The sequence below is a fragment of the Myxocyprinus asiaticus genome, chromosome 33 (assembly GCF_019703515.2).
Source record: "Myxocyprinus asiaticus isolate MX2 ecotype Aquarium Trade chromosome 33, UBuf_Myxa_2, whole genome shotgun sequence".
NCBI lineage: Eukaryota > Metazoa > Chordata > Actinopteri > Cypriniformes > Catostomidae > Myxocyprinus > Myxocyprinus asiaticus.
Genome location: NC_059376.1, coordinates 30,050,771 through 30,071,087, shown reverse-complemented (window position 1 = coordinate 30,071,087; position 20,317 = coordinate 30,050,771). Strand labels below are relative to the sequence as shown.

Below are 20,317 nucleotides of genomic sequence, written 5' to 3'. Positions count from 1 at the left end.
TTCTGGACACCAACAAATAGGTCAAGACCCAAAAATGGCCTCAGAGGGGAACAGGTTGATGTTGGTTTTAAATTCCCCTCATTTCATATGAGCTACATGTAGCAAGTAGTCTTTAAACACTAAGACCTCTTTGTCCCCTACAAATAGTGATGGACTACAAGCCCCTGTGCTCTCCACACCCTTCCAACCCCCCTAGGCTTATTCAGGTTATTTCCTGCTTGGTAAAAGCCTCTTTACTTTAAATTACTTCTTTTTAGAGACCTGTTTTATTGCAAAGATATTAGACTCACAGTGAGATCAGTGATTTCATTAAAACATTGTCTAATTCTGATCTTGGCATAGAAAGGTCCAGGATTTGGTCCCCCGTGTTCTCCATTGGTGTGTCATGAACTATGCTGCGTGACCCAAAAAGCAAATATTACAGCCTAATGTTATATATATTAGAGCAATAGAACAGAAAATGAGCAAAAAGGAAGGAAAAAATGTTGCAACTTTTCCAGTGATTTTTTCAATTGTCTGTTTTGAGATAAAACACTGGCTCGAAAGTAGGAGAAAGAGTGCAAACTGCAGAGGCTGCAGGAAGACACAACCTTGTAGTGCAATATCTTCTCCAAAAAATTCAGCTGTGGCCTTGAAGGAGTTGAAGTTCGTAATTGGATGTTCTTGGGGGCGAATCAAGACTGTGAAGCATCTGCGAGCTACAGATGGTGTGTCAACATGTAGTGGATGTGACACAGAATTTCAGGAAGGGACTTGTAATCTGGTAGTGTAGACATGAGGTATGAGAATGTGTGTGATCTGAGACAGTGAGAAGCAGTTTGTGCTGTCAGATTACACCAGCCAAGTCAGGGAGCCATCAGGCATGACGTTGGTAATTAAACCCATATGACAAACTGAATGTAAAGGGTTCTTTGCAATGGAGAAATCTTTTTCTCCCTCTCCCCATGTCTTTTTTTCATCCAATGTGCTGGAAAGGACTCTTTCCCCATTCCACACTGCTTCAAGTATTGCAATCCTCTCTGGAAACTAGGCATTCTCTCTTCATCTCCATTTGGATAACATACAAGTAGCAAGTCTCTTTACTTTTGCTTGAAACTGCACTGTTGCAGTAAGAAAGATCCACAGACTATTGGCCTCCAAAAACACTGCCTGATCCCTTAAAGAGAAATGAAATGAAAACTCTGTCATTGTTTACTCTCCTCAAGTCATTCTAACCCCATATTTCTTTCTTCTGTAGAACACAAAACAAGACGTTAAGCAGAACATTAGGAACTGACAGCCTCAGTCATCAATCACTTTTATTATATGGAAAAAAGGTGCAATGAAAGTAAATGGTGACTGAGGCTAACATTCTGCCTAGCATCTCCTTTTGTTTTCCACGGAAAAAAGAAAGTCACATGGGTTAGGAACAACATAAGGATGAGTAAATTATGACATAAAATTCAGAAATAAGGTTTGATTTACAAAAATAAGATGATTAATACATTGGAAAGACCCCAAAACAGCTGATAATAAATTTTTAAAAAGCTGGTATATTAGTCTTCATACTTTTCGATTAATTTTCTGCTCTCAGTTTCAAATAAATAAACAAACAAAAGGAAAGCGCACAAGGGAATTGAGATTACAAATACTGATACACAGTCAGCAGAAGTGACTTATGAAAAAAACGGTAATGAATTCTGAATCTGTCAACAGAGACCATAATGTGAGAGTTATTCATGACCGACTGTGGTGCATTTTAGCTCTCAAATCTCTCAAACCACGCACCTCTGAACCAGCCAGATTCCCCTGCACTTTAACACGCTTACCCTATTAATGCTTTGTATCTTCTTCAAAGATAATAGATTGTTTCATTTGATATCTACAGTATATGGAAAATATAAACAATTCGCATCTTCAGTATTCTTCATTCTCCGCAGAGTGACAGCCATAAAGTCTACCAGTAGAGGTTGACAGCATAGTGGATAAAGATCTAGGCTGATCACCCAAAGACTGTTGGTTTGATCCTGGAATGGTGGCATGCGACTTTTTGATATTTTGGTTTATACATCATACCACCATTGTCTATTTAGAGCAAACCACTTAACCATAGGTTGCTCCTGAGGAAGAGCAGTGTTCCCAGACCTTTTGAGCAATGAATTTTCAATACTTTTTTCATAAGTTTTCCATACATACTGGATAAGCATTTTCAAAAATAATCACTCACAAAGAGCATTTTTCTGCCAAATAAATATGTTTGTGTTGAGCATATCTAGATACATTTTTTAAAGTCTATAGGAAGTTCTATGACTTCTCCCTGACTTATTGGTATCTTATTAAATTCCATTACTTTTTAAGGCCTGGAAGTCAGCTATTTAAAATGTTTTAAAATGTATAGATTTCCCATAACCATGCGAACCCCGGAACAGTCCCTGTAATTAATGAACCACAGGTTGGTTTGAAAGAAAATTATCCAATATCATAAAAGGATAGTTCACCCAAAAATGAAAATTCTCTCATCATTTACTCACACTCATCTCATCCCAGATGTGTATGACTTTCTATGTTCTGCTGGACAAAAACAAAGATTTTTAGAAGAATATCTCAGCTCTGTGGGTCCATTCAATGCAAGTTAATGGTGGCCAGAATTTTGAAGGTCCAAAAAACATATTAAAATGTCATAAAAGTAATCCATACGACTCCAGTGGTTAAATCCGTGTCTTCAGAAGCAATATGATGAGTGTGGGTGAGAAAGTAGATCAATATTTAAGTTTTTTTTTATTTATTTTTTTACAATAAATCTCCACTTTCACTTTCATATTCTTCTTCTTTTGTTTTTGGGGAATCGCATTCTTTGTGCTTATTGCCACCTACTGGGCAGGGAGGAGAATTTCTAGTAAAAAAGGACGTAAAGAAATATTTGGGTTCAGTACAAGTTATGCTCAGTCAACAGCATTTGTTGAATAATATTGATTACCACAAAAATTAATTTTTACTCATCCCTCATTTTCTTTTAAAAAAAGCAAAAATCTGGGTTCCAGTGAGGCACTTACAATGGAAGTGAATAGGGCCATAAACATTAAAATAATCCCAATTTCAAAAGTATAACCACAAGATGTAAACAATATGCATGTCAGCATTATTTTACTGTGATGAAATCGCTTACCTTTACTGTGTCAAGTTACAGACAATTTTACAACTTTGTTGCCATGACAATGTAATGTCAACAAACCATAAAACCCTAAACCAACTGTAAAAATTATCATTTAAACTTTACCGCTCAAATAATACATGAGTTTTAACAGAAGAATTAATGTAAGTGCTTTTATAAAATTATAAGCTTCACATTTCTGCCTTTAAACCCTCCAAAAATTGGCCCCATTCACTTCCATTATAAGTGCCTCACTGTAACCTTGATTTTGGCTTTTTCTTTTCTTTTTTCTTTTTTTTTTTAAGAAAAGGACAGACCAGTCTAAATAAAATGTTTTGGTAATCAACATTATGCCACAAATGCTGTCGATTGAGCATAACTTATTGAAATATTGATCTGTTTCTCACCCACACCTATAATATAACTTTAGAAGACTTGGATTAAACCACTGGAGATGTATAAATTAATTTTATGCTGCCCTTTTGTTCTTTTTGGAGCTTCAAAGTTTTGGCCACTTTTCATGTGCATTGAATGGACCAACAGAGCTGATATATTCTTCTAAAAAATCTTTGTGGTCTGCAGAAAAAAAAAAAAAGTCATACATCTGGGATGGCATGAGAGTGAGTAAAATAGGAGAGAATTTCCAGTTTTGGGCCAGCTATCCCTTTAATAAAATCATAATTCTCTGGTATTAAGTAACCATCCAAATTGACAAACTTCATGACAAATTTTAGTATGTGCAAACTTAATGATAGGCTACTACAGAGTTATCAGAGTAGGTATAAGAACAGGTTTGATTTTAAAGTCTAAACATAAGGCTATGATAACATTTTTTCGGACTCATTATTTCCAGCAGCTACCCAAAGCTCTCCAAACTCTCTTCATCACACGTAGACGCGCACGGACAGGCGTGGAGTCGCGCCAGGAGAAGCGCTCTCTCTACCTGACAGGGAGCAGGTCTCCTGCGAATCCTCATCTCCAATTTACGCATTCAAACTACATAAGTTATCCAACGTATAAACGTCTAAATCATGCCTCGAAAAGCCAAATGCTGCATTACTATACTTGTATAATAGCTTAATATTTCATTGGGGAGACTATCGCTCTGTAGTTTTTCATATTTATTTTGTACAACAGCTGTAATCACGGCTGTATGACAATATTACAACAGCAGTTAATGTATCAAGTCAGCTAAAAATCCTTCCTCACACCTGGCAAACCCATCGACACTGAACCCCAAAGACAAAGAGAGATAATTATTTTTTCTGCAAAAGTGATCACTAGCAGGTCTGACAGCGCTGCTGCCTCCATCGTTTTAGTTGCGTTAAGCTGGATGTAACAACTTGACAGCGGAAAAGACATGCATGCATATCTCTGCAATGACCTTTGGAAAGTTTACATTAGAAATGGGAATTATCGCCATTCACTATTGCATTGCATTGCATTCATTTGCAAGTTTTGAAATAAGTGCAAACGTACAAAGTCTTTTGAAAACTACCTCACCGTTTTATTGTCCAGGTATGGGCAGTCTGGCGACCCCTGAGGTTTTCCGACCTCCGTCTTGTCTGTCGTCCTCCTTCAACACCGGCTAGTTCAGCTACCACATGCTTAGATGACCCGTTATACTGTGCTCTGGTGCTTTGTGATTTCCCTGCTGCCTTCAGTCTAAACGCTGAAAAGAGCAACAGAGTTCTGCTTGCGCGTCGGTTATGATCGATTCCCTACTGAATCGGGTTTTTTGAAACCAATTCTTTTAATGATTCGATCAAACCGATTCTTAAAATCACTCGCCTGGGAGAACTTTGTTTGGGCAGTATAAACAACGCAATATTTCATATAAGCTAATCGAAAATTGTGTCCGTATTTGGATTAACATATTCAACTACAAAATGTAAAATTAAAATCCCGCGCGATGACTTCTGACAACGCTCCAGAACAATGACTCAATGGAATCCTTTTTCTATTTTTGAATCGGTTCATTTGAAATGAACCGTCCGAAAGAACCGATTCGCACAAATGAATCGTACTTCCTCATGCTACTGCGCTCTCTGCACAAGGAACTCGCAGGAAGTCCGACCAGCAATAACAGACGCCGAACGCAGGGAGGAGCCACCACAAAGAACAATCGCACCGTTACATTTGCTTTGATGAGCTCGTGTTAAGGGCCCCTCAAAGGGGGCCGCCTAGATCACCTGTTGGATATCGGATAATACATCCCCGCCCCTCCCCCCCAAAACCGGATACCAAATGCGCTGTCGTCAACAGTCATGAGGGTAGAGAAAAACGTGATTTCTACACAGAAATGAAGAACAGGCCTCAAATAAAAGACATGAAAAGGACATCTACCCCAGTTTCTCCCAGCCACAAATTATTAACCATAATTCCAACTCTGTCTTTGCTGTTGTCTTGACCAAGTTTGCAGAATTTATTATTATTATTATTATTATTATTATTATTATTTTGTGTAATAGGCTAGCCTAATAAAACAGTATGATGCAATGTCTTCAGAAGATCATTTTAATGTGTATTACTTTAAAAATATAGTTCAAATGCCTTAAAGGGTGCCTAAACTAACTGAATATAAAATATTTTAACATATTTCTTCTGTTTAGGCATAGTCTGGAGTGGGGCTTTTGAAGCAGTCACATCCCAAGACAGCATATCAGACTTGTGTGAGAAAGCGAGTTAAAGTTTCTAAGAAGCCTAAAGGGAATGCAAATTCGACTGATTCTAACAACCCACACAGTTCACCTGTGTGTGCGCAAAAACACACAAACACAGACACATAATCACACAGACACACGTTTTCTCTCAGGCTCACACGCACGCACGCACACACACACACACACACACACACACACACAGAGACAGATACTAAAATTTGGCAAGCATAGAAGCTGTCTAGCATACAAGCCAGATCAGAGAGCTTCATCACTTCAGCAGACTAAATACATTTGTTATATCTTTCCTTTACAAGTTCATCCGTGCTGGGTCTCCTCTCTTTTCTTTCTCTCTCTTTCTTTCTTTCTTTCCCTCTCCCCCTGGATTTCATCTACGGGCCACGGTGAGTGTTTAATAAGATTATTCTGTCTTTTTTTGGCTCTGTCTGCTAAGGACGTCTGTTCTTATCTTATCCTAAGGCAAATTCACAACTTTTCAAAGTTGATCAAAATGTCAGACTTGTAAAATGTGCAAATGAGGTGAGATGTTAAAGAAAGGTTGCTGGCAACTCACTAATGTAGGTTCAACAGGTCAAATACCACTCAGGCAGATAACTATTGCAGTAAATTGAGACTGTACATATCATTCTAATTTGTAACATCCTGCTGGCATATTTGAATGTGTGCTACGCAACTTTCATGAGAGCAATCTAAGCATATTTGACATGTAAATTTAGTAATATTTATTGTAAAATAAAAAAGTTATTTTAGTTGTAATTGTGCAGTCTATAATAATATATAATATATCCTGCATGTATGTATATGTGTATATATATATATATATATATATATATATATATATATATATATATATATATATAATGTGCATCTGGTCAGTTCATAATCTATAAATTCATTTTGCTAGTTCATATAAAATCTGCTTTAAATTAATTTAGAAGAGCAACATGTGCCTCAGCAAAGATAAAATAGTGTCACTCTAAGCCACAGAGCAGCACATAGAATTTATCTTGTGGCTTCAGAGACGAACATTAAATATTTATTAAGCAGCTGAACAGGTGCTAAAGATCTGCAAAGCTCCACTCCAGATGTTGTAAATTGCTTTCAAGCTACAGTAATGTGAAATTGTATTTTGCATGTGTATTTATATTTGACAATGAAGATGAAAGTAAAGGTTTTTGTATAAAACTACTTTTTGACAGTCACATTATTTAAATAAATGATGGCACAAAACAGGTAACAATTCATACAGATAAGTGTGTTTAGAAGTTTACCAGTGTGATTTTTATTTTATTTATTTTTTTGACCACAAATCATTATGTAGTGCACTGAAACAAATCTGCTCTTTTTGGTGGCAAGAATCCAGCCTTTTTCACTGTCCAAATACCCATGGTTTTTGAGTGGTCCTGTGAGACCATCTAAATATGTGCAAAATGTCAAGCAAAGTTGGCGTAGAAAATGAGAAATAATCACAACAAACAGAGCAGTCTTGAAAAGAGCAGGGGTCAAATGGTCTTTTACGTATAGGAAAGAGAAAGTCTTAGTTTCCATTGTACTTTGTCTGTTTGAACAAATTTTATTTCCATTCAAGGCAGTTGAGTTTTTGGACATAAACACGGAAAATGTAGGTGTCATTAAGCAACATAGTTTGAATTCTTCTGTTCAGATTATTTTGCAAAATCAACATGGAAAATTTGTAGAGCTATGAAACTATTATTGGTTAGTTGGTGCAAATTATTGAACTTAATCTAATTAACTGAATCAATTTAAGATTCTTTGCTTTAAATTAATCTTCTCAAAAAATGTAGCAACCCAAAGTATGAGCATATGCCTCAATGCCCTAATACAGACATGATCTCTCAGATATTTTTAGCTTTACAACACAATTTCAAAGCTCCTTTATAGATTCAACAGACAGTGAATGCGCATCTCAAATAGTTGCTTGTGAACCCTGTTACGGAAGAGATGGCTTTTCGATGAAGCCTAGCCGCAATGCTGTCCCCCCCTTTCACACCGGAAAATAATTTTTAGCCAACAGATTATAAATTTCCATTACATTTTTCTGCTGAAAACTGATAAATCTATCTTAAAGTTATCTTCAGCCTCTCAAACATGTTAAACTATTAGGCCTAACTGGTTGCCTACAACCTCTATTGCATTATCCTGCCCATGATTGTTCTTCAAGCTGGTGTTATACACAAATCTGAATCAATAATTTTTTTTTCATTTGTAACATGAAGTTACTGTTTAATGTCACTTTTGCGATAAACGTTGTACGATAAAAGCTATAGTTCACTCAAAAATGTAAAATTCTGTCCCCATTTACAAATTAAACTTGTATGACTTTCTTTCTTCTGTGGATCAGAAAAAGAGATGTCAGGCAGAGAAGTCCTCAGTTACTATTTACTTTCATTGTATGAAAAAAAAAAAAGCATTGCTAGTGGATGGTGACTGAAGGGATAATTCTGCCTAACATCTCCTTTGGTGTTCCACTGATGAAAGAAAATCATGCAGGTTTGGAAGAAAATCACGGTGAGAAAATGTTGACAGAATTTTCATTTTTGGGTAAATGTTGGGTGAATGTGTGCATTAAACCTCTCCCCATAGACAGCACAATGTCCCCCAATGTCTTTGCTGTGGCCTGTGGTGGTTTAAGACAATATGTGCATGTGGCTGTGTCAGGGTCTTTCTCTGTGTCTGTATCTGTAACTGTTGTCACCCTATAAATGTGGCCAGCTGAACACCTGTGCGTCCAGGAAACTGTGGTTTAAATCAAAGGTAGAAATGGAGCAATGTCAGTCTAGGGACTTCCAACTGTTGTTGGTCAGTCCATGTGATGCATACATACATCAGGAGGACATGTGCCCTTCTCTCTAGTAGACGTTATCAGATCATTTGCATTAAACCATTGAAACTAATGTGTGAGACCTTGAGAGGAGTAGGGATTTTTATTTATTTAATATTTTATTTTTATCGTACTCAATGGCAAATTATGTCTGTAGTACCATGTTTTTTCACTTCGTAGTTAAAAACAGGCCAATATGTTTAATCATTGACCTCTCTTTCTCCTACACAGCTGTATCATTCAGCCACTGGAAAATATTCATCACTACATAGAGATTCTTTATACTGTATGTCTGTAGTGGTATAGATGCACGTTCCATGGTCCCACAATTGCATCTTTGTGCCTTTCTAGTATCTATAAGCACAACCAAGGTCAAACACTAGCACTCATTTGGCAAGCACCAAATTCAAGTAAAAATTAGATTTGACAAGTAAATAAAAGAGTGACATAGTTACTTAACTGTGGCTGGTATCTTTATAAGAAACAGCATCTTAATATTAAGGCTGCCAATTTAACACATTAATTCATTGCGATTGACTATATAAAAAATAACGGGTAAAAATAGTGCTATTAATCATGCCACCATTGTATAGAATATTCCTAATAACAGAGCAATTCAAAATTGAAGTGCCATCTCTGTTTTTGTGAGCCTTAATCAGCAGGGAGCTGTAAGCGCAACACCAGCTGTATAGACAACAAAATGACAGCTGATCAAAGACAGAGTGAAGGGCTCTCAAGAAGTATTTTTTTAAAAAGTTTCAAACTACATTTAATTTGACACAGCTTCCTTAAAGGTGCACTCAGTAATACTTCTCATCAAAAAATGTTTACTCCTCAAAAATGTACAAATCAAGGCCATTCACATAATATGAGGACTCCAGTCATATCAGTAACCTTTTAAAAGCTGTCTTTTTCTACATAGAGAAGGTCCCCTCATGGGGGCTGCCATGTTGGAATCACATGACCAATCAATAACTACCCACTTAATCTCAGTAACCAGACAATTTTCCTGTGATTAGTGATGTTCTTTTTTTGTTTTTTTTTACAATGGCATCAGTAACTGAAACATAGTGTGATTGAATTATGCTGTATCCACGCCCCTAGGTGTGAACTCAATTGTTAAAAAGGATTGCTGTGGACTGTAGGAGTGTGATAGGCTTATATTCAATTATATGGAAATAAAACAAACAATATATTAACCTCTAAAGCTACTTTTTGTGTTGTCTAATCAATGCTTTACTTTTCTTCCACAAAAATAGTAAATTTCTTTGAATTGTCATATTTATCATATATTAAATTTATATATGTCAGTAGCAGATTTAGGCATGGGCGACATGTGTGGCACAAGTCACCTACACAGATATATATATTTGATTGATTGATTTATTTATTTATTTTATTAATGTAACGATCTTTATTTGGCCACCAATGGTTTTGTGACAAGTGTAATTTTACAGAGACATGGAGATTGGCTCACCTGGTACATGATGCTGCTAGTAATTATTTTAATAAATAATAATAATAATGTAAAATACAGCTTCATGGCCAAAAATAAATGTTTATGGTTGAACCTTTTTTAATTATTATTCACTTGCCATTGGCATGTGTGGAAAAGGATTAATTTTGCGTCCAGCATACAACACTTTTAATCTTTACAACACTTTTAATCTTCTTTTAAATTTTCTCCCTGTCCTTCGCAGACATGTTTTTTAAGCAAAGCATGTGTCTGTTGAAAAGGCTTAGGAACGTTCTTGAAGCATCAGCACCTGTGCAGGGTGGAGAGCTTGTCGTATAAGAGCTGGCGGGGGCGGGGAAGGATATGTCAAAGTTTCCTGTTGTGGTGATTCGAACAGAATGTGACTTTGCCGGTTGCAAAGCAACACTAAAGCACCCAGCACCAACCACCAACTTCACATGCTATGTTATTAATCAATACACCTCTACATAAGACTTTGTATTTAGAATGAGTGACATAACACCTAATTCCTTTGGTTGTGTATGAAGGGCCTTCAAATGCAAATCTATATGTGTAAGAGAAAGGGAAAGAGAGAAAAAAAAGGGAGAGATCTTTCAGAGGGGAAACATCCTCCCACATCCCACATCAACATAAAACATGCTTACAACACATTGCCCCATTTGTTCAACTTATCAGCTGCTTCAATCTCACTCTCTCACTCTCTTTTTCTTTCTTTTTCTGTCTCTCGAAAATCATAATTTTCACAGCTCCTGATCTGTGAAACAACCTCCTCACCGCCATCATGGCCGACCCTGCCATGGAGCTCCCGTTTTTTTATGGTAGCATCAGTCGCTTGGAGGCCGAGGAGCATCTGAAGCTGGCCGGCATGGGAGATGGCCTCTTCCTCCTGCGGCAGTGCCTCCGTAGCCTGGGCGGCTATGTCCTTTCCATGGTCTGGAACCTGGAGTTCTACCACTACTCCATAGAGAAACAGCTGAACGGCACATATTGTATTGCAGGTGGAAAGTCTCATTGTGGACCTGCTGAGCTTTGTGAATATTACAGCAAAGACCCAGACGGGCTAATGTGCACCCTGAGAAAGCCTTGCCTGCGATCGGCCGATACACCAGTTAAGACGGGTGTGTTTGACAGTTTAAGGGACAATATGCTTAGAGAATATGTGCGTCACACCTGGAACTTGGAGGTAAGATTGTGTGCACGTTTCAAACCAGAAGAAATTTAAAAAAGGTATTTCTGAATTCTTGATTCAGATTGGTTGACAAATGTTCCAAAGTGTTTATTAATTTTTAGAAACTGCACAGCTATGCAGTAGTTTCAGGTTTTTTGTAATCATATTACGGGTCCATTTTACTTTGCCACATTCTTTCTGAAATAGTAGCCACAGCTTGGGTTGTTTTAAGCAAGATACTTAATCGGAGGAGCAAGGAAGTAGTTCCACAAACATGAGCATTTCAGAAATGAAAACCTGAAAAATGTATTTACTTGTATACTTGTCTCGATTTACTGTAAACTCATTGAACCATGCTGTACATGCATAAATAATTGACTTCAAACTGTTGAAATATTGAAAATAAATTAAATGAATTACAGTTAATGTTAATAACGCACAACAATTAATGCTTCAAATAATGGACGTATTACCACCTTGGGTGTGCATTATTTTTTAATAATTCAATGGTCCAGACTTTTCAGTCAATAATTCCTTAAAAAATACACAGTACACATCACGCAAGTCACTTGCTGTTATCCAAAATGTGTTTTGCTTCACAAAATGTCATAATTTGGATGGTTTGCTTGAAATAGATGCATTTTTGTTTGAAATAGATGCATTTTTGTTGACATGCTCCATCAGTGGCAAAACTGAAAAAAAGTAACCTAAACTAACTGGTAACTGGTTTTATTTCATCACTAAATTAACCTGAATACATGTGGTTAGACCAACAAAACTAATTTTAAAGGTTAGATCTGGTAGAAATAGTTCCTAAAGCTTTCAATTGCAGGTTTACACTTTTTAACAGTGAATGAAAATGCTCGAATAACACAGAAGCTGACTTTTAAATGAGAGAAAACAAAAATGTTCTAACCAAAGGGTTTTATGTTACCTTTCTTTAGGGTGAGGCCATGGAGCAAGCCATCATTAGCCAGGCCCCACAGCTAGAGAAACTCATTGCCACCACGGCGCATGAGAAAATGCCCTGGTTCCACGGCAAGATCCCTCGGCAGGAGGGCGAGAGACGACTGTATTCTGGATCTCAACCAGATGGAAAGTTCCTGTGAGTGAAGAGCTTGATTACCCAATAGACTTGATAGAATTAAAGTTTTCCCACTACAATAGTATGTAAGGCTTAAGGTCATGATAACATATGGGCAGCTTTTTTTAGACAAAACAAATGATCAATATTGCTATGTAGCAAAGATGGAGTAGGGCCTTCTTCTTAAAACAGAGGGATGTTTTGGTTCATAACAATGCACTATCAATGCAATTTTGGGTAAAATAAATGCAATGTGGATGATTATGACAAATAAATATAATAATCTGCAATAACTTGACCTCTGATCTCTAGTTTAATCTTTTTTCCAGCGTCAGAGAGAGAGAAGAATTTGGCACCTACGCGCTGTCAGTGACATACGGAAAAACAGTATATCATTATCAGATCTTGCACGACAAATCAGGGAAATATGCAATGCCTGAGGGAACTAAATTTGACACTGTGTGGCAGGTATGTTTTACCCATCAAAGAGTCTGTCACCTCATATTGCCTTCTCATGAAATGGGTGAAAAAAAATGTAAATGGTAAAAACATAATATTGTTCACAGGAATGCCGCTAGAAGATCTGAACAGCTTCTACAAAATTACATTTAACATTTATCTACTTTATTAATTATATTTGGTTGCTTTACCACAAAACACTTGCTTGTTACTTTAACACAAGTTTACTGTTTACACTGTTTTGGTTCCGTTATTTTGCATAGATGTTTAAAAAGTACAGTATGTTTTGTGCCAAAGCTAATGCAACATAAATTAATTTAATTAATAAGCACCTTTTAAACATATTGAGCTGTTTGAGATAGATACAATAAAAGTAAATGTTAAAAAATTTTTTTTTTTTTAAAGTTACTAATTAAAGTAATGCAATCAATTTGTATTCTAGAATAACAGTTTTTATATTAAGATCCGCAAAACTAGATATCTAAAAATAGAGATGCTACAGATATTTTGGTAACACTTTACAATAAGGTTCCATTTGTTAATATTGTTTAACAACTTTAGATAGCATGAACTAACAATGAACAATTCTTTTACAGCATGTATTAATCTTGGTTAATGTTAACATTTTAACATACCAATACATTTTTTAAATCAAAAGTTGTATTTGTTGACATTAGTTAATGCACTTGAACTAATATGAACTAACAATGAAAAATTTTATTTTTCTTAACTGACATTAACAAAGATTAACTAATACTGCAAAAAATTATATGTACATATATTGTTCATTGTTCATGGTTCATTGTTTGTTCATGATACCTAATGCATTAACTAATGTCATCAAATGGAACCTTATTGTAAAGTGATACCAATATTTTTGTAATTGGCAATGATGAAATATAAAATAGTAATGCATAACCATGCCAAAAGTTCTAACTAAATGGAGATTTCTCTTACCACATAACCTAAAACAACATTGTTGTTGTTGTTTTGTTGTTTGTTAATAACTATATTTCTATGGAGGGCAGCTGGTTGAGTACCTAAAGATGAAGCCAGATGGTCTCGTGACTATCCTGAAAGAACCATGTGTCAACCAGAACAATGCACAAATGGGTAAGTACTTTCTACCGAAAAGTTTTTTTTTTGTTTTTTTTTAAACTACTGTTAAACAATGTATAAGTAATGTGAATATTATATGAGTAGACTGAGAGCTTTAAAGAGTCTTTTTTCATTAAAGGATGTTTGTGCGAGACAAATTTGTTGAGATTAATACTTTTCTTTCTCTCTTTTTCTTCCATTTCATTTTTAGTCGTCGCAAATGGTCCGGTGAGTATGGCTGAAAACATAACCCATGAAACCTAATTCTGAACAAATCTAATCTTACTGTGCATGTTGTTGATCATTGGGGGTTCTGTTTGTGCGTTTCAGAGGAGGCCCAGAGGTAATGGATACACACCGCCCCCTATGGGTAGGTTTATAATGGTACAACACGAACGTTAGAACGTTCCAGAGTAAAATAATTTAAAAAAAATTATGGCAGATGCTGTTTGGACCCTGGTGCAAATAGTGGTATATGCTATTTATACCCCAGTGCAAATAGTGGCAGATATTTTTTTCACCCCGACCCTGGTGCAAATAATGATAGATACTAATTGCACCCTGATGCAAATAGTTTCAGAAACTATTTGCGCCCATATTTAAATACTAACATACAATATGGGCATCACTGCACCGTGTTTATTGTGTTGAGTCCCACAGACACACTATGTCAACCCCTACCCCTAAATCTAACCTTAACCTTACCTTAGAAAAAATAACATTGGTTTTACTATAGTAACCATGGTTTTACCATGTAATTTTGTTGTAAATGTACAGAAACCACAAAATTAACCATGGTTACTATATTAACAACATATTACTGTACTAACACAATGGCTAACTGCATTAAAACTATGGTTTCTGCAAAAAAAAAAAAAAAAAAAGTTGGTTACTACTACAGTATTAGTAATACATCGATGCAATCACACAAGCGATGCCGAACCGCAGGAACGAGTGCAATCAACAGACTCCGCCTCTGGATCAAAACCTTCTCTGCACTCCTTAACATTCACCGTGACCAAAACATTTAGATTCATTTTTATCTATTATTTTAAGTAGTATTAAAGGAAATATTAAGAGTGGAAACAGGAAATCGGACAGGAAAAAGAGGGACAAAAGGCGGATTCGAACCGGGGTCACTAGAACAACACTACACATTCACACCCTGTCTTTACGCCGCAGGCTACTGCAGAGAAATCTAATATGTAATCTGTTGTATATTCTTGTGGTTTCACCAGACTATTGGGGTGCAAACAGCGATGCTGTGTGGCAGATGCTATTTACACTGGGGTGCAAATAGACACTCTAAATAAACTCTATACAAACAGAATGTATGTCTACTAGTAATATATCTACAAAATGTTTTTGAACAGGGCTTTCTTATTGATAAATAGATAAAGTTCCTGGCCAATACAGACAGCTAAACTTTAGAAATAGATCAAGAGTGTGCACAAACTATAATAACTAACTAAAAACTAAACAAATGATTTACCTTGACCTCTACCCTGTTACTTGTTTCCAATGGCATATTGTCCAAAAGTTGTCTTATGTCTTGTCACCCCACGTCTAAACTAATGTTGAAAAAGTTCCAAAAGTCAATAGCACCAAGCAGAGTTAAAGGAATATTCCATGGTCATTACAATTTAAGCTCACTCGACAGCATTTGTTGCATAATATTGATTACCACAAAAATACATTTTGACTTGCTCCTCCTTTTCTTAAAAAAAGCAGAAAAATGGGTTCCAATGAGGCACACAAAATGAAAGTGAATGGGACCAATCCATTAACTTTAAAATACTCACCGTTTCAAAATTATAGCCACACGACGTAAACAGTATGTGTGTTAACATTTTTTAGTGAGATAAAATCACTTACTAACCTTTTCCATGTAAAGTTAGAGTGAATTTTACAACTTCGTTGCCATGACCATGTAATGTCAACAAACTCTAAAATTACTGTAGAAATTATGATTTAAACAACTTTACAGCTCAAATAATACACGAGTTTTAACAGAAGAATTAATGTAAGTGCTTTTATTAAATTATACTGTAAGTTTCACATTTCTGCCTTTAAACCCTCCAAAACTTGATCCCATTCATTTCCATTTTAAGTACCTCACTGTAACCTTCATTTTTGTTTTTTTTAAAGAAAAGGACAGACGAGTTAAAATAAATTTTTGTGGTAATCAACATTATGCCACAGTGCTGTCGATTGACCTTAACTTGTATTAAACCCAGAATATTCCTTTAATTAGCATTGTAACAACTTCATGGAAGTAACATAAGCTGTGTTGTTGTACAGTTCCCAAGCCTTTGGGAGCCGACGGTCCACGACCATCTTTACCTATGGACCATGATGCATTCATCAGTCCCTATGATGATCCAAATGAATGCAAGAAAAAAACGCTCTTCATCAAGAGAGACAAGCTCATGATTGACGAGGTTGAGCTCGGATCAGGCAACTTCGGCTGCGTCAAGAAAGGTGTCTTCAAAATGGACAGGTGAGAAAAAGAATAAGAACATTTTTATATTTTCAGTATTATAATAAATCACCTGGATTAAAAAACTTAATTTAAGCATAATAGCTGATTTGGCATAATTTGCCACTAAATTCCATAAAATCTACAAATAACTCAATTCAAATTTGAACTGGGTTCAAATCTGGATTCAAACACTGTTTTCTCTTGTGTAGCAAACAGATCGATGTGGCTATTAAAGTGCTGAAGAATGAGAATGAGAAATCAGTAAAGGATGAAATGATGCGAGAGGCCCAGATTATGCATCAGCTCAGTGATCCATTCATCGTACGCATGATTGGACTCTGTGAGGCTGAAGCACTCATGCTGGTCATGGAGATGGCCCCTGCTGGCCCGCTCAACAAGTTCCTCTCCAGCAAGAAGTGAGCTTATTATATTGTATTATATTATAGAAAAATATATTGAAATATTAAGAGTCAAGGTTAAAACATTGTTTTGAGCAAAAATAAATAAATAAATAAAATAAAAAAATAATCACTCTGTGACCAATAAAATGCATATATTAAAACTTTACTCCGATTTTGTTTTTGCTCCCCTCAGGGACCAGATTACTATGGAAAACATAGTGATGCTGATGCATCAAGTTTCCATGGGGATGAAGTATTTAGAGGGGAGGAACTTTGTGCACAGAGACTTGGCTGCCCGTAATGTACTTTTGGTCAACCAGCAATATGCAAAGATCAGTGATTTTGGCCTCTCCAAAGCACTGGGTGCAGATGACAACTATTACAAGGTGGGGCTACTTTTAGATGTACACTCAAACAAAATCAAACAAACAAAAAACTTTGGCTGAACTTGATACAATCATGGATAGTGGTTCTACATGTGTGAAATGAGTTTTCTTAAATTAAATTACCATGTAATTTCAAGTTAAATACATCAAGTAGAGGGAACCTACTGTAACTGAATCAAGTAATCGAAATGTAACATCTCAAAATAACTCAAATGAAACACTTTTAGTGATATGTTAGCTAGTGACAGGAAATGCTAACACCACCCCCAAACAAACAAACAAAAAATATTTATGTTGTCCCAATGTACATGGATTAAGTAAACAGCACAATACATTTTTTTTAGTTGAATTAACTCAGGTAATTTGTGTTCCCTTAGTTCCCTTAATTTTTTGAGTCATATGAACCTGGGAGGATTGAGTAAATATTACGATAGTGAAAGTTCATTTTTTAAAAGTGTACTAAATGAGAAACGGGGATAGGGTGCAAAGCTTTGACATCTGAAAGGGGCCCGGAGTAGAATCACTGCTCCTCCGCATTGAAAGGAGTCAGTTGAGGTGGTTCGGGCATCTGATTAGGATGCCTCCTGGACGCCTTCCTGCGGAGGTGTTTCAGGCATTTCCAATTGGGAGGATGCCCAGGGGAAGACCCAGAACTCACTGGAGGGATTGTATGTCTTGGCTGGCCTGGGAATGCCTCGGGATCCCCCGGGATGAGCTGGAGGATGAGGCCGGGGAAAAGGACACATGGGCTACTTTGCTTAGTCTGCTGCCACCGCAACTCGGTCCCGGATAAGCGGTTGAAGGATTATGGATGGATGGATGAATAAATGAGAAAAACAGGAGGTTTTAGAATATCCAAATCAGAATACTATTAGATTGTATTCAAATTAAGATGATTTAGTAGAGTTAGAAAATACTGTTAAAAGGAAATTCTGCCACAATGTGGACTTGGAGCCTCTACTTATATTGTCCCTCTATTTTTATATTGTACTGGCAATGTCCTATATTAACTAATGTATGAGTAGTTCCTATTCCTGTTTCATGGCTAATCATGGCTAGTCACTGATTCCGTAACACTAATTAGATGCTAGTATTTCATCGTAATGAGGTGCACCATAAAAAAATATTTTTCTGAGTGCGATTTTGTATGTTTAGGCACGCACTGGAGGGAAATGGCCTCTAAAGTGGTATGCACCAGAGTGCATCCATTTTCACAAGTTTTCCAGCAAAAGTGATGTTTGGAGCTTTGGCATTACGATGTGGGAGGCCTTCACATATGGAGGAAAGCCTTATAAGGTAAACATTCATGATGTGACATTGTGGTCAACCTATTTACAGTAGCTCATACAGTTAATAAAAATTGCATTATCAAATCCCCCCACCCCCCATGCAGAAAATGAAGGGCCCTGAGGTGATGAGTTTCATAGAAAGCGGTAGTCGTATGGATTGCCCACCTGGATGCCCTGAGGCCATGTATGAACTGATGAAAGACTGCTGGACATACAAGTAAATATAATCTTGTGCTTTACATTAGACATGTTAAGTGAGTCTCAGTACAAATACAAAGAACCAATCATCTACTTGTGCATATTTTCTATATGCTTGTGAATGGCTTATAGGACTTCTGATATCTGACTCTTGCTATCTGCAGGCATGATGACCGGCCAGGCTTTGTTAAAGTGGAGGAGAAGATGAGAACTTTCTATTACTCCATTGCCAAAAAGATCCCAGATTACATGAAAACAGAGAATGAAAAGTCCCCAAAGTGATCAAAGAGACAAATTGATTTGAGTGGCAGGAGTGAAACTTTTGCAAGGACAGAATGAACAACAGTTTTGATTATACTTTATTTGTATTGAGTTACTTTAAAATTAAGTTTATCAAATTCTCTGACAGAGCAATGCAAGTTAACCTTTTTTAATTATTTGCCTGCTACTATCAGTGTTTATAATACTATTTTTGCCATATGATATCCCATAGTTGGTAAACGAAAGCACCAACAGTATTTCAGATAAAGTGTTACAGTTATCTGCTGACTGATGGATGGCACACATGTATCTTCTTCCCCATCCATTAAAATTTTAAAATGAAAGGACCTCATTTACACAAACTTAAGGTCTTGTTCTTGTTATTTGTCTATGATTGTACAGTAAGTTTTCTGCAATTTTCAATTTTCATTTTTTATGAAAATATGTTCTAAAATGTGTCTGTGAATTAATTTTATGATGTTTCTGAAACTTTAGAACTTGGAATAAACTGCACATGCCACAAAATTAATGAACAAATGCATATTTTGATCTAAGTCAACAGAACTCTTATAAATATAATAAATACAATTGTGAATTTTTCCAATTTTAGTTGAGTTATATTTAGAAAAGGCTGCTTGTTTAAAGCAATAGTTCACCTAAAAAATGAAAATTCTCACATTATTTACTCACCCTCATGCCATCCCAGATGTGAATGACTTTCTTCTGCTGAACACAAATGAAGATTTTTCAGAGCCTTTCTATGGGGAGCTTAAAAGGTTAGCATACAATAGCATAACGCGGCAGACATTGACATTCTATAGGCGGTACACTGATGAGGAGACAAGAGGCCGTTTTTTTTTTTAAATGGATGTCTATGGAGGAGGTGCTTCAGTGTGCTGAATAAACTGCTTTTTTGAGGAAACAGCTCATCACTTAATGAACTGACCTAAATAAAAGACTCTCTGGAACATCCCAGCTCTGTAGGTCCTCACAATGCAAGTCAACATGGTCCAAAACTTTGCAGCACAAAAAGCATATAAAGGCAGCATAAAAGTAATCAATATGACTCCAGTGATTAAATCTATGTCTTCAGAAGCGATATAATAGGTGGGGGTGAGAAACACTGTAGATCAATATTTAAATGAGCAATATGTAACATGGAAATCAAGTGTTTAAAATGGGTACTGCAGTCCAAAATCAAAATATCATATCGCTTCTTAAGACATGGCTTTTATGCTGCCTTTATGTGCTTTTTTAGGCTTCAAAGTTTTAGACCCTGTTGGCTTGGGTTGTATGGACCTACAGAGCTGAGATAGTCTTCTAAAAATCTTCGTTTGTGGTCAGAAGAAGAACGAAAGTCA

The 20,317-nt window shown here is 36.3% G+C and overlaps 2 protein-coding genes across 2 annotated transcripts in view; one reads left to right on the top strand and one right to left on the bottom strand.

Moving 5' to 3' along the window:
* LOC127424400 (A disintegrin and metalloproteinase with thrombospondin motifs 10-like) overlaps nucleotides 1-4,840 on the bottom strand; it is an 83,372-nt gene extending 78,532 nt beyond the window's left edge. The window contains exon 1 of the mRNA XM_051669574.1: nucleotides 4,634-4,840. The gene's annotated coding sequence lies outside the window, so the exon portion shown is untranslated. The remainder of the gene's footprint in view (nucleotides 1-4,633) is intronic.
* A 1,148-nt stretch (nucleotides 4,841-5,988) lies between these two features.
* LOC127424295 (tyrosine-protein kinase ZAP-70) lies at nucleotides 5,989-19,481 on the top strand. Its single transcript, XM_051669333.1, has 13 exons — nucleotides 5,989-6,194; nucleotides 10,877-11,313; nucleotides 12,243-12,403; nucleotides 12,712-12,850; nucleotides 13,870-13,954; nucleotides 14,151-14,167; nucleotides 14,270-14,309; nucleotides 16,241-16,439; nucleotides 16,631-16,837; nucleotides 17,016-17,208; nucleotides 18,364-18,504; nucleotides 18,602-18,714; nucleotides 18,860-19,481. Exons 2-13 carry the CDS (start codon nucleotides 10,912-10,914, stop codon nucleotides 18,975-18,977), a joined length of 1,815 nt encoding a protein of 604 aa, XP_051525293.1. The 5' UTR covers nucleotides 5,989-6,194; nucleotides 10,877-10,911; the 3' UTR covers nucleotides 18,978-19,481.
* The last annotated feature ends 836 nt before the right edge of the window (nucleotides 19,482-20,317 follow it).

Coding starts and splice junctions, on each gene's coding strand:
- LOC127424295 (XM_051669333.1), top strand. CDS start 10,912: ATGGCCGACCCTGCCATGGAGCTCCCGTTTTTTTATGGTAGCATCAGT. Junction 16,440..16,630: donor GGTGTCTTCAAAATGGACAG/GTGAGAAAAAGA, acceptor TCTCTTGTGTAG/CAAACAGATCGATGTGGCTA. Junction 18,715..18,859: donor AAAGACTGCTGGACATACAA/GTAAATATAATC, acceptor TGCTATCTGCAG/GCATGATGACCGGCCAGGCT.